Source organism: Aphelocoma coerulescens, chromosome 4 (genome assembly GCF_041296385.1).
Source record: "Aphelocoma coerulescens isolate FSJ_1873_10779 chromosome 4, UR_Acoe_1.0, whole genome shotgun sequence".
Lineage (NCBI taxonomy): Eukaryota > Metazoa > Chordata > Aves > Passeriformes > Corvidae > Aphelocoma > Aphelocoma coerulescens.
Window position 1 is genome coordinate 57,171,334 of NC_091017.1, and position 19,697 is coordinate 57,191,030.

The 19,697-nt window shown below is 36.5% G+C and overlaps 1 protein-coding gene across 1 annotated transcript in view; it reads left to right on the forward strand.

Annotated features, from left to right (window-relative positions):
• The window catches only part of ARAP2 (ArfGAP with RhoGAP domain, ankyrin repeat and PH domain 2), a 124,408-nt gene that overhangs the window by 77,386 nt on the left and 27,325 nt on the right, over window positions 1–19,697 (forward strand). The window contains exons 20-26 of the mRNA XM_069014304.1: window positions 862–1,025; window positions 3,042–3,254; window positions 5,443–5,548; window positions 7,399–7,546; window positions 8,251–8,319; window positions 15,644–15,718; window positions 16,759–16,876. Of these exons, the coding sequence (XP_068870405.1) occupies window positions 862–1,025; window positions 3,042–3,254; window positions 5,443–5,548; window positions 7,399–7,546; window positions 8,251–8,319; window positions 15,644–15,718; window positions 16,759–16,876 (893 nt within the window). The remainder of the gene's footprint in view (window positions 1–861; window positions 1,026–3,041; window positions 3,255–5,442; window positions 5,549–7,398; window positions 7,547–8,250; window positions 8,320–15,643; window positions 15,719–16,758; window positions 16,877–19,697) is intronic.

Sequence of the window (19,697 nt, forward strand, 5' to 3'; positions counted from 1 at the left end):
AGTTCAGTGGAGCATTTTGGCTTTTCATAATTAAGAAATAAATGGTCATTAGAGAAAATTGACCTCTTACATGTCTTTAGTGGGAGATAAGAAAATGTATGTAGAAAAGTTTGCTTACTATTTTAATACTTTAGGCAGTTATTTATTACACACATGCATGTGGATGGACATACACTCTTAAACTTTTCAATTTTGCTATTTTCTCTTAGAAGCTATCTTGTCAGGGTGGCACAGAGGAGATTACTGTAGCATGCTTAAATAAAAGTCAGAACAAGGCTGTGCTTTGATATACAGTCAAAGTGTTGCATTAAATTATTCTGCCTCAACTCAGCTTTTTTTGTATATGTTCCTTAGCTTTGTGATAGTGGGTGACCATTTTGATACTTGTGTAGGAGGGAAGTTCAGTATGTCTCAGCTGCTCTATAGAAGAGGTTGGTGGGTGTGTGGTGTTTAGGGGCGTGAATACGAGAGAAGGAAAGCTTTTTACAGTATTGAAAGTTGTCTCTAAATTTGTTTTCTGCTTAACTGTGGTGTGGACATATGAATGCATAGTGTAGGAGCAAGACTGAAGAAGAGTAATTAAAATGTTGGCAGGTTCTTTCAAAGGATTGTGACAATGCTTGTGGATCTTCTGTCATTTTTTATAGCGCTGGTAATACAAATGTATTTGGAAAAAAAAAAAAGATGCTGTAACAACAGACTACCATCACAGCTTTATGTGGGGAAAGGTGCCTTGATGTCTTACTCCAAGTGTTTCTCTTTTTTTTTCTTTATTTTCTGAACATCTGCTTTCTTGCGGTGGTACAATAACGTCATTTTTTTATTTCTTTCCTGAGCTCAAAATATTTTTATACTTTTCAGAACTCTATATATCCATGGCCATACAAGGCTGGATTTCATGGTCTGGTATACTGCAATTGAAAAAGCAGCAGGTACAGATGGTAATGCATTACAAGATCAGCAGCTCAGCAAAAATGATGTTCCTATTATAGTGAACAGCTGCATAGCATTTGTTACACAGTATGGTAAGTATAGTGGATTTTATTCAAGCTAAGATCATTTGTATAATACCTAAGCACCCCCAGTATCAGATCCTCTTGAATGAGTTTATGTATTACTTAAAGTAAAACCATGACCCTCACTAGCCTTGCCACTTTGATGAGATGGTGCAATACACTACCACACATCTGAGAATGGCCAGTTTGCGGAAATACAGCTTGGTAAATGCCCTTTATAGACACCTTTCTATTTTAAATACTGTGTTGTTTGCCTTATGAGACAGCCTTGGGGTCCAGTGCCTTAGTGCAGACAGCTCAGCCCAGAAAATAAAGTCTGTGAACCTGGAAAAGCAATGGTCTGAGCACGGCTTCTTGGAAGCTGGCATCAACTGTGGAATTGAGTTCAGTCTTAGGCTGCTGTTTTTTCAGTGAAATAGCCTAAGGATGTATAGTTAGTTACCATTTATTTAAGTAAATTTTGCTAGTATAACTTTCTATGGCATTAGGTCATATGCAGATGATGTTTGTGTCCTTTTACTACTTCAAATGCATAAATTTTCTTGTGAGATGCTACATGCATATCAACCCTGTACAAACTGGTCTTTGGTATAAATGTGTCTGTAACCTCTGTCAGTATGAGACATCTCATTTCTCTCTGAGAGAACATCTAATTTCTCTCTGAGTTGTTGAAGTTTAACTAAATAACCTTTGAATATAGCAACACTGCATTATTGTAAATAGTTGTACTGGAGTTACTCCTAGTGCCTAAAACTAAGAAAAAACTTTGCTAAATTATTTCTTAATCATTAGCAATAGAAATTATTCCAAGTATAGTTTAAACCATTTCATCCACTGAATTGTTAAAGCAGGTTAATTACGTCTGCCACTTAGAGCAATTTGTGTAGTCTAAATTAAAATTCAGTTTCCTAACGTCTTTTAAATCAGTTAGATCTTTATCAAAAATATGCTTTTCAGGATCAGCATTAGTAGCTGTTAAAATGCTCAGCTGAAAGCTGAAGGAATTATTTGCATGCATTACTTGCATGCATACATCTTTTGTATCATCGTTGTCAAGGTTCTGTCTTCAGCTCTAGTCTAAGAAGACAGATGCTATTGCGTTCCGGGGCTGCTCCTGACAGTAACACCACAAAGGCAGTACCAAATGGAAGTGCTTGTGGGCATTACAGGAAAGGTGACTTGTAGAAACATTAGACATGATTTCACAGGTTTTGACAGAGTGCTATTTGACAGGTATATAAGAAAAGCAGGGTTTGGCATAAAGTACCGTCCTCTTTCAAGAAATGTGAATGCAGAAAACACCTCTACAGAGATAAACAGGACTGCACATCTATGCCAAACTTACACAAGTTTTGAAAAACAAAAGTTTTGATTACAATCACATATGCAGTGATTGAAGGTAGTCATGACTTTGTTTTGAACTATACCTTTTCTTTTTAAGTTGCCTTTAGTGGTTTTAGTTATTACATACAAGAATAATAGCTGACTGATGTCTTCCAGAACATGAGAAAAATCAGAAAAAAGGATATTTTCTACTTATTTTGAGGCTTTTAAGAATAAAATATTTCAGGTTGGATGAATGCAATAATACTCTGAGTCTTAAGCTGAGTTCATCAGTAGAGTAATAAAAGGAGTTTTCTCATGAAAGCAGCTGTGTTTTATGTGTAATACAATATCTATCATGAAAACTTCTTCTCGTTACTGTGCCTTTTGAAAGTACTGTTTTAGGAAGTCCTGAAGAGATCTGGGGATTTGAATTGCCTGTAAAATACTCCTGAAATAGTGATCCCAGGCTTGCTTACTATTATGATGAGTATTTTTGTAAAGAGGTGTAGTTGGGTGTAAAGACATTGCAGTGTTTTTACTAACAAAGTGAGTATGTGTAAAAGGTCAGAGCGGTTTTGTTAGGAAATGCAACGTGTTTGGCAGCCACATATAGTTTGCATATAATGATGTTTGGAATTTTTAACAGAATACTTGATTTTACATTCATTTATTTTTCTGTCCTGTATTTCTGTGCCTTAGGTTTAGGTAGCAAGCAAATCTATCTTAAGAACGGTGATTCTTCCAGTGTGGCTGAACTGCTGGAAAGCTTCAAAAACGATGCAAGAAGTGTTAAACTAAGAGCAGGAAAACATCAGCTTGAAGATGTGACTGATGTACTGAAAAGTTTCCTTTCTCAAATCGATGATGCGCTTCTCACTAAAGAACTTTATCCATTCTGGATCTCTGCATTAGGTAATGTATTCGATAACATTCAATACAATAAAGGTTATATGTACATTTTCAGTATCAAATTTGAGGGGGTTGTTTACTTACTTGCCCTGTGTCAACCTAAGTTATTTCATAATTGGCGAAACAATTGTAGTGAGGAAAAAAATATTTGGGACTTGGCTCCAATAGACCCATGTTAATCAGAGATTATTTTATTGCCTTTAAGTGAAACAGAATAATAATATCAAAGAGTAATGTTTCCCTGACAATATATTTGCAAACAGTAGACCAATATTGCACTGTGTCATGTTTGGAACAGCCAAAGTAAAAGGTGATGATTTACATTTTAAAGGAACATTTAAGATAGAATGAAGAAACACATATATGTTAGGGTAGGAAAAAAGTGTGAACTCTCCTTTGACCTTATGTAGTTCAAAACCGACAAAATATTGATGCTATCATCTGCACAATAGTTAAATGACAGCCTTGCTGTTTAGATTTTTCATGTCTGTTTTATGAAAAAGCAAACTTATGTATATTAACAATGTAAACTTGTTAACAACTGTTACTTGGGTTTTTTTCCCTAAGAAATATTAATTTAATTTGAAAGAAAATTTAAGTAACTTCCTGTCACTGGAGATTGTTATGTGTTTAAAACATGAGGATGTGTATCTCTGTATGGTTAAAAACAGAACTGTGAGATGACTAATGCATTAATTACTCATCATGTAAATTGTGGTGATTTTTATAATGTTCTTTCAAAATAGCTATATTTCTAGTTGTTTCTATATTGCAGTATTTGAAAACTGCAAGAAATCAGTGGTTTCCCTGCAGAACTGTGCTATAAAATTGCAGTTGAGGCACAGCAATAAGAGGTGCATAGGAAAAGTTGACAGAACATTAATTTCTACCTTAATGCACAGGAGTCACATAGTCATATTTACTGTGTGGCAAGTTTTGTCTTTAAAAAAAGATATTAAAAGCATATTCCTCTCTGTTTTTGCTTAAGTTCAAATATATGGATGTTGCTTTAATGTAAACCACCAGACTTTGAGGAAATTCAATTATTAACAATATTACACATTTTCGACCTTTAGCCTCAATTTGAACAAACTAGAGGAAAAAATATTAAGAGTTTATTCAGTTACCACATGATTAATCTAATCAGAAGCCAGAAAAAGTTCTATCTGAGACAGTCTAGATTTAAGTTAGCTCTTTTTAATGGTGTTACAGCGATTCCCCTTCCTGATATGTACACGTGGCTAAAATTCTACTTCAGCTTTACAACAGAGAATCCTGCCCTGTTAAGTGATACAGAAGGTATTTCGAGGAAGACTAAAACGTTTAAGAAAACAGAGTAGAAGAACTTTAAGCTGTTGTTTTGTTATTTGTTTATTTTTTTCTTCCAATTACCAAAAAAATCAAAACATAGTCAGTAGTTAACAGAGAGCATCATCAATCAGCCAGAAGAGTTTAGTGCTTTCTTTTCAGAAACTTGGGAGAAGCAAGGGTCTGAGAGGGAAAAGCTAACCAATTAAATATAATCTACATTAACTTTGTTTATGCCCTGATCATAAGGGGGCATAAGCAGCACAGGGAAGCAGACTTAAGGTAGAGAGCTGTGGCTATGTCTCAGATACTGTCATTCCCAAGACTGGAATTCCTGCCATCGGCCTGGCCGTTGTTCAGCTCTATGCAACTTGGTACAGCTTATTTACCAGCCCTTTCCCTTTGCTCTCCTCTAATCAGTCTTACATATACACTTAGATCCTAAAACTACTTTGTGCCTTGAGAGACTTTTCCAGTAAATATTTAAAATATGAAATGGCCTTTTCCTTTCTCTTTGCTGGGAACTCTTAGCAGTACATTTGCATTTGTGCAGACTCGGTTGCACTCCCACATGTACATACACAAACTACAGATTACATATGCTTTGAGAGGAAAGCAGTTGCTATTCTGGGCTTTAGTCTTAACCAGTAGCAAGTGGTGCTTGAATATAGAACTGTCCCTCTTTATTGGTGTTTCTCTGAACTGGTGTAAAATAATAGACTTTTTAAATAGTATATTGCCAGCATTGCCTTTGTGAAGAAGAGGTTGATTGGGTAAATAGTAATTTTAAAGGACTAGATGATGCTAATATAGTTAGTGAGAACTGCTGTTGGGTTTTAGTGTGCATTATTATTAATGCTCAATGATTATTATTTTCTGGCAGATACACAGAACGAAAAGGAACGTGTGAGGAAGTACAGAGCTTTTATTCGGAGCCTTCCACCAGTCAATAGAGCAACTTTGGCTGCTTTAATTGAACATCTTTACAGGTCATTGCAAATAATGCATTGTAGCAGAGAAATTCTAATAATGTGTTCTCAGTATAACTCTAGAATATACTAAATGTGGCTTGTTTTATTAACTAGTAATCACAAAAGCTTATCTAGTTGCAGCAATTAATTAAATTTGAATTCCTTTAATTGATAATGTGTTTTTTCTTTGGTTGTATTTTTAGCAGTAGGTATCTATAAAAACCAATGGATTGGAACACAGAGAGAGAGGGATGCCAGTGTATGTGTCCAAATAGGGTAATTTTTGATGTAGCTTCTTTTTGCAATCTCGTTTTACTCCAGTCTGCTAGTCTTCCAGAGGATTGTTGCAAATGGTTCTTGAAATTAAAATATTTTTTTCAGTGAAAATACCCTTCTCCACAATCTGTTTTGCACATAATAATTTTGAGAATCACCTACCCTTTCTGTTTTTTATTACTGCTTCATTTTACAACTGAGGTGGTAGGTAGTAGAGAATATCCAAAATACAAACTTGCTTAAACACCAAAGGTCATGACTTGTTCCTAGATAAAATAAGGTGTAGAAAATGTGTAAAAAATATGTGACAGGATGGTTCTGAGGTGTCAATGGTTAAATAGTACCGGTCTATATTATATCATCTATTGAACAAGTTTATTATATTTTTGGTGAATTGCAGTGGGTATAGAATGTGTGGAAACTTCTCTTTACAGGATGTTGTGTTCAGAAATTGTTACATAGCCAGGTACATAGCAGATGTAATTTAAAAATATTTATATGATTATGAAATTGATTGGTGCCATTATTGGGATAAAGATTATAATACATATTGTGTTTAAGAAGTTTCTAAGCATATCCAGTTAGAGATATTAATATGCTGTTGCATCTGTTCTGAAAGTAGTTTAAATTCATGCATTTAACAGGCAAAATTCTGTGGTACTTTAAAGTGTTTGCCTCTAAAAGAGGAACATGTTATGTGAACAACAGAACTGATATGGAAACTTTACCATAGGGATAGGAACTAAGAAGGACCTAATTTCTTTCCACATTTTGAGCTTAGATCTGAAGTTTGTAGGATATACTTACATTACATAATATAGTGAAACTGTATTTAGCACTGGTTTGGCCTTACCTGGAGCACTGTGTGCAGTTCTGGGGTCTGCAATTTAAGGATGTTAAGGTCTTTGCATGCATCCAGAGGAAGGCAGCAATGCCGATGAAAGGGCTGGAAAGAATCGCCTGTGGGGAGCTGCTAAGGACTCTGGGCTTGTCTGCTTCAGAGAAAAGGAGGCTGAGGAGTGACCTAATTGCTCTGCAGAGCTTCCTGAGGAGGGGAAGTGGAAAGGGAGGTGCTGATCTCTTCTCCCTGGTATCTGGTGGTAGGGTGCATGGAAATGGTTCAAAACTGCATCCAGAGAAGTACAAACTTGTCACTAGGAAGCATGTCCTTACTGAGAGAGTGGTCAAACATTGTAATGGGCTTCTTAGAGGAATGGTGGATGACCCAAGCCTGTCAGTGCTGTTGGACAGTGCTCTTAGCAACATGCTTTAGCTTTTGATCAGCCCTTAAAGTGATCAAGCAGTGGGACTAGATGATCGTTATAGGTCTCTTCTAACTCAAGTATTCTATTCTGGTTTTATTCTTTTCTATTCTAAAGAGTTTTGATATCACTTGAAATGCAGGTAGAATGATTTCATTTCTGTAATGAGAAATAAAGAATATAAAGAAAAATAAATAAGTAATAGTACATGTTTTCATTGCATTTAATGTAGTTACCTTTTTTGAAGTGCACTCCATATTCTGTAAAGGAACCTCAGACAATTAAAGGAACAATGAAATTGTCTAAATATGTTTCGTTTTCCTTCAACAGGGTGCAGAAGTGTTCTGAAATTAATCATATGAACCCTCACAATTTAGCCTTGGTGTTTTCCTCATGCTTATTTCAAACTAAAGGCCAAACTAGTGAAGAAGTCAATGTAATTGAAGATCTAATTAAAAATTATGTGCAACTTTTTCATGTAGGTATCTTTATATAAACATATCGTAATTGGTCAGATGTTAGAGATTCAAAAATATAAAAATCAGCTTTAAAGTGGTCTTGCTACTAGTTCAATGATCTGAGGATTTGCAGGGTTTTTGAACTCTAATTCAGTGGATGTTTTCCTTGGCCTGCTTTAAATTTTATTTCCCAGTTAGTTTAACCTGTGTAGGAAAGGCTGTTTATGGGATGCTGTGAGCTACTGTTTTCCAAAATGGTGCTCATTCTCCTTGATGTCAAAAGCTTACTAAATTTAAGAAAATTTTATGATTATGACTATTAAAAATAATGCTTGTAATCAAATTTTATAAGCCTGATCAGAACTGAAGCATGGCAGGATTTTGTGTTCTTAGTCTCTGAGCTGTGATTTCAATTTGATTTGTTCCTTAGACCCAGAAATAACAATGTTAAGTCCAACTGGATAGAAAAGCTACTGCTAGCAGCAATTCATATTAGCCATTTTGATTTAGTTAACTGTGCCACTCTAACATTGTTCTGCAGTTTTTCATTGATTCCTCTCTGTTTTAATATGTATTCCATTAAGTTTATAATAATGAGTCCCATCAATGAAGAGCTGTTTCTGACATGTTTTGCAAACATGCTTCTATAAGAACATGATTGACAGTATTGGTAATTGGTACAATCATTATCATTAATCACTCTAAAATTATTTATTTTATGCAGATAAATGAAGACCAAGTCAAACAAATGGATATAGAGAACAGTTTTATTACAAAGTGGAAAGACACTCAGGTAAGTGACAAATATCAACTGGTGTGACCGTAAAGACTATTTTGTTGTTTTACATGATTTTAGGTTTCTAAAAGTAAATCTGTAAGTTTTTATTGTGATCAGTGCTGTTAACTACAGAGATTAGGGAAATAAAATGAAATGAAGGAGGAGGCATAAACTGATAAAAGTAAACCAGTTCTTTTAAGAGCGTCCTGTGGAATAATGTTCTGGCCTACGCTAACTTACTAGCTAGTAACTAACTAGTTCTAGCACTGCACTAACTTGCAGGTGGTTGCATGCTTTTACTAGGCTTCATAAATTGTATTAGAAGAAAATAGTCAGCAGTTGCAAGTGGAAGAGTGATGACCTGTCTTTTTTATAATTTTAAACATGCATATTCAATACCTCCAAGTGTATATTAGCTTTTATTATTTCATGAGCTTTGAGTATACACGGTCTCTCTTCATTAGAGTTTCACCATCCCTTTGAGTTTAAATCATATGAATCTTTACCCAATTCCTGTTTTGTGACCATTTCTAGAGCCTCAAAACAGAAATATTATTTGGGGAAGCTACAGACACATACTAACAGTCAAACACTGAACTTCAAGACACAACATAAGAAAATGGGAGGTCTTATGCCACTTTTTTATCATCTTAAATTCCAGTTTTACCTATAACAACTTCTGAATAATTTCAGGGTTGTAAGGAATAGCAGAGTGATAGCATGTTTCACTGTCTGAATGGCATTTGTGTACAATCTTAATTAAAGCATAAATCACTAAGCTTCCAAAACACTACCAAAGTGGTTGAACTAGGAGAGGTAAAATGAGATGTAGGGAGCTTAAAAACTTTTTCAGAAATTTAAAGTGGTCGAGGAGAAGGTTTCAATGATTTTAGAGCTTATATAGGACTTTAAAAATGGAGAGAAAGCTGGGAGAGAACATCAGTAATGCTTTGTCCATTGGGTGCCTTCCCCCTTTCAAGCAGAGTTTTGTGTACCTTGCAAGTCATGTACTTGCAAGACAGTGTCCTACAAATACATGTTGAAATTGCATGTTCTGTGAATTACTGTCTGGAGTCTTATTTTTATCTCATATTCCCTTACTGTCTGGGTCAGAGTGGCGTGAGCCACTGTGAATGTGCATATAGCATCCTTTGGGTGCCTGGTGGACTGCCCAAGTTACTGGAAACAATTTAAAATTTATTTCTAATGTCTGTCTTGCAGAATGGAAACTTCTGCCTTGGTAGTAGCCAAAAAATCACCCAGATTTGGTATCATAGAATCACAGAATATCCTGAGGTGGAGGGGACCAACAAGGATTGAGTCCAACTCCTGGTCCTGTGCAGGCCAACCCTAAGAGACACATTGTGTTCCTGAAAGTATTGTCCAAATGCCTCTGGAGCTCTGTCAAGCTTGGTGCTGTGACCTGGGGAGCCTGTTCCAGTGCCCAGCCACCCTCTGGGTGAAGAACCTTTTCCTAATAGCCAACCTAAACTCCCCAACACAAGTTCAGGCCATTCCCTCAGGTCCTGTTGCTGGTCACCAGATAGGGAAGAGATCAGTGTCTACCCCTCTGAAATCTCTCCTCAGTGTCCTCTTCTTCAGGCTGAACAGGCCAAGTGACCTCAGCTGCTTCTCATAAGACTTCCCCTCCAGACCCTTGACCATCTATGTTGCCCTCCTTTGGATGTGCTCTAATACTTTAATGTCTTTTTTATGTTGTGGCACCCAAAACAGCACACAGCAGTCAAGGTGAGGCTGCCCCACTACAGAGCAGAGCGGGACAATCCCCTCCCTTGCCCAGCTGGCGATGCTGTGCCTGATGCCCCCCAGGACACTGTTGGCCCTCCTGGCTGCCAGGGCACTGCTGACTCAAATTCAACTTTCCATGGACCAGGACCCCCAGGTTCCTTTCCTCAGTGCTGCTCTCCAGCCTCTTGTTCCTCAGTCTGTGTGCACAACCAGGATCGCTCCACCCAGGTGCAGAATTCGGCACTTCCTCGTTATACTTCATATTTTTGGTGATTGCCCATCTCTCTAATTTGTCCAGGTCGCTCTGCAGGGCCTCTCTGTCCTCAAGGGAGTCAACAGTGCCTCTGAATTTAGTGTCACCAGGAGACTTACTTAGTATTTCTTGAGGTCCTGTGTCCAAGTTCTTTATGAAGATATTGAAGAGAACTGGGCTGAGAATGGAGCCCTGTGGAACCCCACTAGTCACAAGTCCCCAGTCTGATGTCACCCCATTCACGATAACTCTGTGCCTAACCTGTGAGCCAGTTGCTCACCCATCATGTAACACAGTTATTCAGCTGTGGGATGGAGGATTTGTCCAGAAGGACACTGTGAGTGACAGTATCAACAGCTTCACTGAAGTCCAAAAAGATTACATCACCTGGCCTTCCTAGATGAACTAGGTGGGTTACCCTGTTGTAGAATGAAATCAGGTTTGACAAGCAGAACTTTCCTCTCATGAAACTGTGCTGGCTGTAACCAATGACTGCGTTGTCCTCCAGGTGTTGTCAATACCTTTCAGAATAATCTCCCTGCTTTTACTGGGCACTAAAACAAGAGTGACAGGCCTGTAGCTACTGGGGTCCTCCTCCTTGCTCTTGAAAATTGTGACAGTATTCACTAGCTTCCAGTCAGCTGGGACCTCTCTGTATTCCCAAGACTGCTCAAAAATCATCAAGAGAGGCTTTGTGATGACATCAGCCAGCTCTTTGAGGATTCTCAGATAAATCCCATTGGGCACCATATATTTGTAGGGATACAACTGGAGCAGCAGATTCTGCACAATTTCAGGGTTTACTGGAATTGGTCATTCTCACAGTCATGGTCTTCCAGCAGGGCACTGAGACCCCTTTTGTCCATCATCTGTGTTGAAGACAGAGGCAAAGAATGCATTAAACATCTCTGCCTTGTCCATGTCCCTGTTTGTGAGGTGATCCTTCTCATCCTGCAATGGGCTGATGTTACTTTTACATTGACTGTTGCCATTAATTTACTTGAAAAAACTCCATTTTATAGACCCCCACAGTTCTGGCCAGCTTCAACTCCAGATGCACGAATTTCCTCCCTACAGTGGCAAGCAGCATCTCTGTATTCTTCCCATGTCACCTGTTCTTGCTTCCATTGGGCATACACCTTCCTTTATTGCCTTATTTCCAAGAGAGGATCTCTGTTCAGCCAAGCCAGCCTTCTGCCCCACCTGCGTGACTTCCAACATTTGGGAATTGCTGTTGGGGTTCCTCCCCCCTGGCGTGGGGTCCGGGGGGAGGGGGGCCCTGGGGTAGAGGCGCGGGGTTTCCCTGCTCCCTGCTGAATCCCGTTCCCCATTGGTTGTTTTGTGTTCCCCTGCCCAGGGGAGGACCCTGCTGGTCCCATGATTGCAGCAGTTCTGGGGCAGTCCCTGGCCGTGTGGCTGGGAAATAAACATCCCTGAAACATCTACCAAGAATCGGTCCCTATTTTTCCACGGGCCTCGCTGTCTTATGCATGTTGCAGTTATCCTCGCTGCCTGTTGCTCTGCCCCTAGGAGGTGATGTTTAAAAAGTGACCAGCACTGATAGACCCCAGCACCTGCAAAAACATCTTCCCTGGGGACTTTACTTACCAGTTCCCTGAGCAGTCTGAAGTCTGCTCCCCTCGTGTCCAGAGCTGAAATTTTACTGCTGCTTTTCCTCCTGTCAACACAGATTTTAAAATTGATCACTTTGAGATCGCTGTGGCCAAGATGTCTGCCAATCACCACTTCATTCATTCTTTTCTGTGGTTTTGGAACAAAATAAAAAAAGTGCTTTTCAAAGTTTATTATACTATTAACATTTTCCAAGCTACTCTGGGAACCTGTAATGAGGACTGTAATGAGGATGAGGACTGCATTCCCTCTGTTATGTCAACCTATTGCCCTTGAAATAGCAATTAAGGAATGAAGTCCTGAGGTGCCTGACTGGTGTTTGTGACAATTTGATTGCGACTACGAACATTTTTCTGAAACTCCATATGCACACAACATATGAAATGCACTGATGTGCAGAAGGGAGTGCTTCATAGTATTTCAAAATATTTACTGCCTGAAGCCTGCTGATTAAAGAAGCTCCTTCTAAGGTGGTTACGAGGGTGTTTAGAGATTTTATGTATAACTGTTTCTCTAGAAGAATTCAGCATTTCTCTAACTATGTGTGGTGTCGTCAGTAGGCTTTGCAGGGGAAATACATAGAGCCAGACCTGGATTAACACTAAGTACTTTAGAAAGAGATTGACCTTCCTCTCTGTTACAATTTACAATTATAACTTCTGTCATGAGTATATAGTGCATATTACCCGTAATTTCAAAGTACTAGATTTTATGGATGGCTACACTTCACATTTTACCAGGTTTAGAACTTTCATGGATCATGGATTCATGAATTATATGCTTTCTTGAAGCAACAGAAATACAGGTTCAAAATTGCTGCTAATAAATGCACTTACTGCGCCAGCACTAAATATAATAAGGCTAGCCAGTGATTAACTAAGCTAAATTTGCAGTTCAAGCTAAATTAACAAACCCAGCTTTGTACTAATTTTAACTTGTCTATTATATCTATTATGTCTATTATATAAGCTTAGAGCCACTCAGGTATGCTCTGATATAGTCAGAGGTGCAAATCTTACCAGAGAGGTACCCGTGCTTTGGGGAGGAGAGAGAAGCAAACCTGTCACCTTGTCCCTGAAGAGGGCTTGTATTCCTGTCCTCTTAAATGGAGAATTCCAGAGATCACATTTGTACTTTTAGAAGTGGAGGTGAGACTGTATTCAAATATAACTGGTTACATGTTGCTGCCATCATAGATGGTGGGGCAGCCACGTTCTCATTTTCATATTGGTGTATTTTTTAGTTTATAAATGAGTTTGGATACCTTGGTCATGCTGTTATAGCACCCATGGTTGAATCAAAACCAGAACAGAACCATGACACTTCAACATTGCTTCCGCTTCCATCCAGCTGAGGCATCAGTAAAGGCCATCTGACCTTCGCCTGCAGCATGTTGCAACCAATGTCTTATCTCCTCCTCAAAGGACCAGGTTTATCCAGTTAGGCATGGGTAAGAGGGAGTGAGGTCTTAACATCTCTATGCATAGGTGTGGGCGCTGTCCTGTTCATCACTGAGACAGCATCATCTCAGGCACTGCACAGTTGCCAAGTCATTCTTGAGCTAGGTGTGAGACAGTGGCTCAGCTCATGTCCTTGCTCAACCAGCCTCATCAGTTCTCCACGGCAGTTTCCAAAAGGCTTCCAGTTACTGTTAAAACTCATGATGTGGTGCAATTGAATGATGTAGCAGCATCACTGTAATCGTGTAAGCATTATGGGTAATTGGCAACTTTGGCCTCAAGCCAAATTAAGAATTGCAAGAATTCTTTACATTGAATAACTGACAGTCTGATATCATTGCATCAAAATGTGTGTACATATGTGGGAAAATGAGCGATGTAGATAGTTAATACTTTGGAATATGTAGGTTACCTCAGTACTATTATCTCTGGTGATGCAGAATGTTCAGAGAACAACTGAACCAAATTTCTGCTGAATTACTCAAAGTTCACATGTGAACTGTGTGAACTGTGTGAAATGTCACTGAAGTTCTATTCCAGGTGGCACTTCATTAGTCGCTTTTCATTTTCTGTCCACCATATACTTATGCCAGCTGTTGCAGCAATTTACTTCACATTTTCTCTCCATACGGTTGTTTACATAAGCCCAGTGGAAATCGTGTCAGCTTCATTCTTATTTCCAACCTTTTTCTGTAATATCATCTGAAAAGCAAATTTTATAACTAAATGAGCTTTTTTGAGTCTGTGCCACTATAATTAAGCAGCTTTCTTCAAAGTAGTTTTGTAATGTTTTTCCTCACAAATGTTTCCATTAGTTTTCTATTCTCAAAGGCTAAACTAACTTAAAAGTTGCTGTTTTTCAGAATGTTAATGTTCTTTAGAATTCAGCACAGCCGTTTATTTTTCCATAGAAATGTAATCTTAGCTTCTGTAAATTGGTCAAAATGTATCCCAAAGCTCAGCTGCTTATATATATGTGTGTATATATATGTTTCTATATGCTTTTCTTAACCTCTTCCTCTGTTTGTAGTAATATATAAATAAGTAGCATCACTGTCAATACCATTCTCAAAAATGAACACGCAAATTGTTATCATAGTGTTAATTTGATTATTAATCTTTATATTTGCCTATTAAAATATAGGCAATATAGGTGCACTTCCTGATAGGTCCCTGATTCTGCCTTAATTTTTCTTCCTATGCTCTGATCATCACTGTAGTTTTTTTTAGAAAATACTTTTTGGTACTGGACTGAGATGAATTGCAATCTTTTGAAGATGCTTACAACTGTACTAAAAGGGAATTAGAGCAGGCAAAATGTGAGACATTTTTAACTTTAGAAAAATAATTTCTCACCCATTAGTATAATTTTATTGCCATAGATGAGCAAACCTAGTCACAATGGAAAATATTACATTCCTTCTCATAAATCATATTTTTTCTCATGATCACAAAATGTTGGATTTACTGACTTTCTAATTTCTAAGTTTTATGTTGTTAGACATCCTTAAATAACATTTGTTAGTGTTGAGTATATGAAACTATTATATATGTCATACATTTGGTTTATCTGATTGTTCCACATTAGCATAGCGTGTAACGTTTAGCCTTTTCTCCAGCAAATTTGAAGAGATATATTTAACAGAGGTTGATATCAAGAGCATTTGTTTTAATTCCTTCTTTAATTATGTAATGACAAGTTTTCATTGTGATAAAGAATCATAAATGTGGTATTTGTAGTAATGAATTTTTATTTTCTTGGTATGTACATATGGCTATGTGGCTGAAATACTCTGTAATTTGTAATTTTTCATCTCACTTTTAACTAAGTCAGTTTGGTGTTACAATCCTTTTTCATTATTTTAAATTCTACTAATCTGTTTTGATTCTGAAGTGAGCCTGACAAACCTCCAAATCAGAGTTAGGGTTCTGGCAGTTTAAGATACTGAGGTACATTCACGTCTTAAACGTAAAGTTAAGATTTCACTTAATTCATGTCTCCCTTAGTTTTCCTGCTCTTGAATGTATATTTATAAATTATGTTCATTTTGTTTGATATGATTCTGTTGGATTTATTCAGGGTTTGATTCAGGATTTATACAGGATTTTTCTCCTGAATCTGTGAATAGAGTTTTTTTTTCCTTACACCAGTTAAATAAAAAGGAAAAATTGTATTTTCTTTATTTAAAAGGAAACTCAGAATGCTTTTAAGATGATCTAATTTTTTTTAATTGTTTCATTTTAGGTTTCCCAGGCTGGAGATTTGCTTATTGAAGTTTATGTGGAAAAGAAGGAGCCAGACTGTAGTATTATAATCAGGGTTAGTGTATAAAAATGATACAGTGATTTTGTGAAGCACTTTTTCTTGAACTATATCAAATTTATTTTAATACATGTTTTTATAGAAGTGCACAATCAAAGTATGAATTTATGTTTATGACTATTCTTTTAAAGATTTTGTTTTTGAATTTGCTTTGTTGCTTAAATTATGTAAAGACTGATTATTAAGCATTTTTCCATTTTAAAGAAAAATTAAAAAAAAAGATACCATTTTAAAGGGGAGATGTCCTGCTTTAGTTTTACTGTAGTATACAGCCATATAAATTCTCCCAACTCTGTGTGCAATGCATAAGAACATTAATAAGTACCCAATGAATACTGGATCTATTTAATAGTACAGGCCATTAAAACAACATTCCTCCTTTCTTTTTGTCTGTGGCTTTCTTCTTTCTTTGAGTGTTAAGAAACACTTGTTATTAACTATAATAGACATTTTTGAGCTTTTTATTTAATAGTGTATTTTAAACACCTGGATCTTCCTGTAGCAGTGTTCTGTTATTTTTTATTATACCTCTCTGGTTTGGTTTCCTTTTGGTTCTGTTCATAATATGACTCTCAGACACTTGTTTGTACATATATGGGGTATGTGGTATACATAGATACACATATGCTAAAAGACATGCTTTGTAAAACAGGCATAAAAATGGAAATACACGTTGCTAAGATACAAGAAAAAGGTCCTTCTCTGATATTTATCTTCCCACACCCAAGAAAATATATCAAGGCGCTTGTTTTTCCGTATTTTTTGGGGTAGAGAAAAGGAATTCAAAGCTACAAAGTTAACAGTCAGCTTAAAAATATAACTTCAATCTCATGGAACAAAATAAGGAAAGCCTGCTGGAATCTGATAGATACTTTATGGGTTTCCAACTCATATAGTTGCTGCTGCCTTTTTGTTGCCTTTTTTTTTTTTTTTTTTTTTTTGTGCCTTAAGGCAATTGCAGGGAGGAAGACGTTGAAAAAATATATCAGAAATCAGAAATTGATATGTTTAATAACCTGACTCAATTTGTATTACAGGTATCACCTTTGATGGAAGCAGAGGAATTAACTAATGATGTTTTAGGAATCAAAAACATTATTCCCAGCAAAGATGATATCTGGGCTGCTTTTGAAGTACTTGAAAATGGAGAATTAGGTTAGTGACACTTCAATTTATGCATGTCAATCAGCTTTTATTATTTTAATTTTTCAATACTTAATATAATCAAAAGCATAGTTAAAGACTTAATGGAAACAAAAAAAAATTAGCCTTCATGACAATGTTTTACATTTGGTTGTTGTGGCATCTGCATGATCTCTTTCTACACTTTTCCAGAAATAACAGGATAAATTGTTGTAAACCCCTTATAAATTAGGGGTTCAGAAGATGTTCTTTATATTACAGTGCTTCACAGTTCATTAATCATCAGCTATAGAAAAGTAGGCCTTACTGATAAGTCTTAGTGGAAAACCCTATTTTCATTAGAATGTCAGCACTTGATTTTATAAGCAATAAAGCTTTTCAAAACATTAAATGAGAAAATACATGTAATACTTAGGAGAAAGGATCTTTTATATTTTATTTAGTCAAATGTTTAATGTATGAAGGTTAAAAAAGGAGGCATAAAGTGTGTAATTCTGTGTTTATGGCAAGTGGCATTACAGTGTATCTTGCAGAATATTGAAAAATTTGTTTGAAATATAGTTCTGCTGCCAACAAAAGCAAATGTCACATGGTCACAATATTTGTGAACTGTAAAGAGGTTTTATCATTGGGAATGCTTTATACATGCTGGAGTATGTTTAAAATGCTGGAGCATTTCTATTGTTAGAGATACCTAAAATAACGTAAAGTAATAGGGATTTTTAAAATTAAAACGTATCTTGATGAATATTCCCTAAGGTAATCTGATTTTTGAAGAATGTGTGGGGTCAGAAATATGCAACATCTATTTGCATTTCCTTGTAAGTTGCTGCTCTTAACTCTTCTCATGTTAGAGGGGGACTGTGGGCTTTTTTATTTCTATAGTGAAGATACCTATTCTCAAGTCAAGGAAAAAAGAAAGTCAACAAAATAAGATTACTAAATAATTGCTCTAATATTGTTTGAATAGTTTTGTTGTACTTGATTTTCAGATGTGCTTACAATAATTCCTTCAGTTTTACTAATATTCCTTATGTACTCAGTCTTGAGCTTGGCAGTATAAAAAACTAGAATGGAAGCGTATTCTCCCTTTCAACTTGAAATAAATTATCCTGAGCCCTCTCCACATCTTGCAATCTGTTGGTGATCCTGTATAGAGTTGTGATACAGAGTTCATTTCCAGATTCATAGATGTGGATGACAACTGACAAAGAATGCCAGCATTTGTTATCTTTAGAAGAGTCCTGATAATTCCTACAAGTACAATACAAATCATATTTCTTTTGACTGAATAATGGAAAAAAATGGAATTTTATTTTCTTAAACTTGATATATGATGCTTACAGGAACGTGAAAACTAAAGCTGATATGGCCAAGAGAACATAAAAGTAAATAAAAAGATAGACCCCACAAGAGCTTCTTGAGTTATTTTGGTGCAACAGCTAATATTTTAGTGGGGTATAGAAATGTTGTCGGAGCTAATGACTATGGAAGACAAGCAAAATTAAGCTAGGAGTGAGACACTACAGGCCCTACATAACACAATAAATACAGGCAAGAGATTAGAGTATATCCTACTGAAAGAAGAGTTTCCAATACAAAGTGGAAATGGTATACCAGTGTTTTATAACAACCAAGCAAAAAGCAGACTAAATTAAGTCCTACTTCATCACCTGACTCCTGTCAGTAGAGACTGTGTTGATGAAATATCTGCTTCATGGACCCCTTTCCGGAAGAATCGGTGCATCAAAACACGTGAATTATTGTTTCAAAATAAAAATACTGTTGTAGTAGGAAACATTGACTCAGGTAGACTCCTGTGGTCCTATGGCTGAATCGAGCACATTTGCAGAGGGTGGGAATACAGAGAAAATTAGTTCTATGCAGTCTTTGGTCCAAATGTGACAATGAAGAACTAAAACGCTACTTGAGTCTTTGCTACTGCAAGTTGATTCTACTAGTGTCATTTGACAAATACCATCTGAGGCATTTACAGATTGTTTGAGATTCTGACACATAATGACAAAAAAAAGGTTGTGTATTTGTTTCAAATGTACACCAGTAATCACAGTGTCTTTCTGATAAAAATTAATTTTCTGCTCTTTTTCCTGCTGCAGTCTGCTACCTGTCCAGTGCATGGTGGTGTTGTGCTTGTTACACTCAATCCTGAATTTTTATATGACTTACTTTACTTTTTGAGATACACTGTCATGAAAACAACCCCTGAGAAGGCAAGAAAATTAGAATTGTATTTTCTAGAAAGTAATTTTCTACTAATAGTTAATGTTGTTTAAGGTGAAAATGACTGGTTTAGCATATTTAACCTGAGTGAAAGAAAGGGTAATTGAATGTGTGTTGACTGCTTGCTGTTCAAAATACTAAAACTGCAATATTAAAAAATCAGCTAAATTATTTGCATATAGAAAAGTTGCAATAATTGATGATTTTATCTAACCTAATGCAAAATATTTAATACCATATGCTTTTACAAAATAGGGTGTATATATATTTTTTTTAGTAATATGTGATTGATGGATAGTTTGTAAATGAGGTGTGTTACCAGTAAAATAGCTAATGGTTTTCGGCGTGATGATTTATGTACCATGGATAGATTACGTACCATGGATTATGATGACAGATGGTCTTAAATGTAACTATAAATAAACCAGTAGGTGTTTGCTGTGGGAGTGCTGGTGTTCTAAGAAGACGTGATGATTTGCCAGTCTCCTGCCTTTGATTTGTAAAGTTCTTCTCCTTAAAGTGGGTTTTCTCTCTTGCATAAAGGCTTCAAGTGTTTATCACATCGAAGTCCACAGTTTCCCAAAAATTTAGA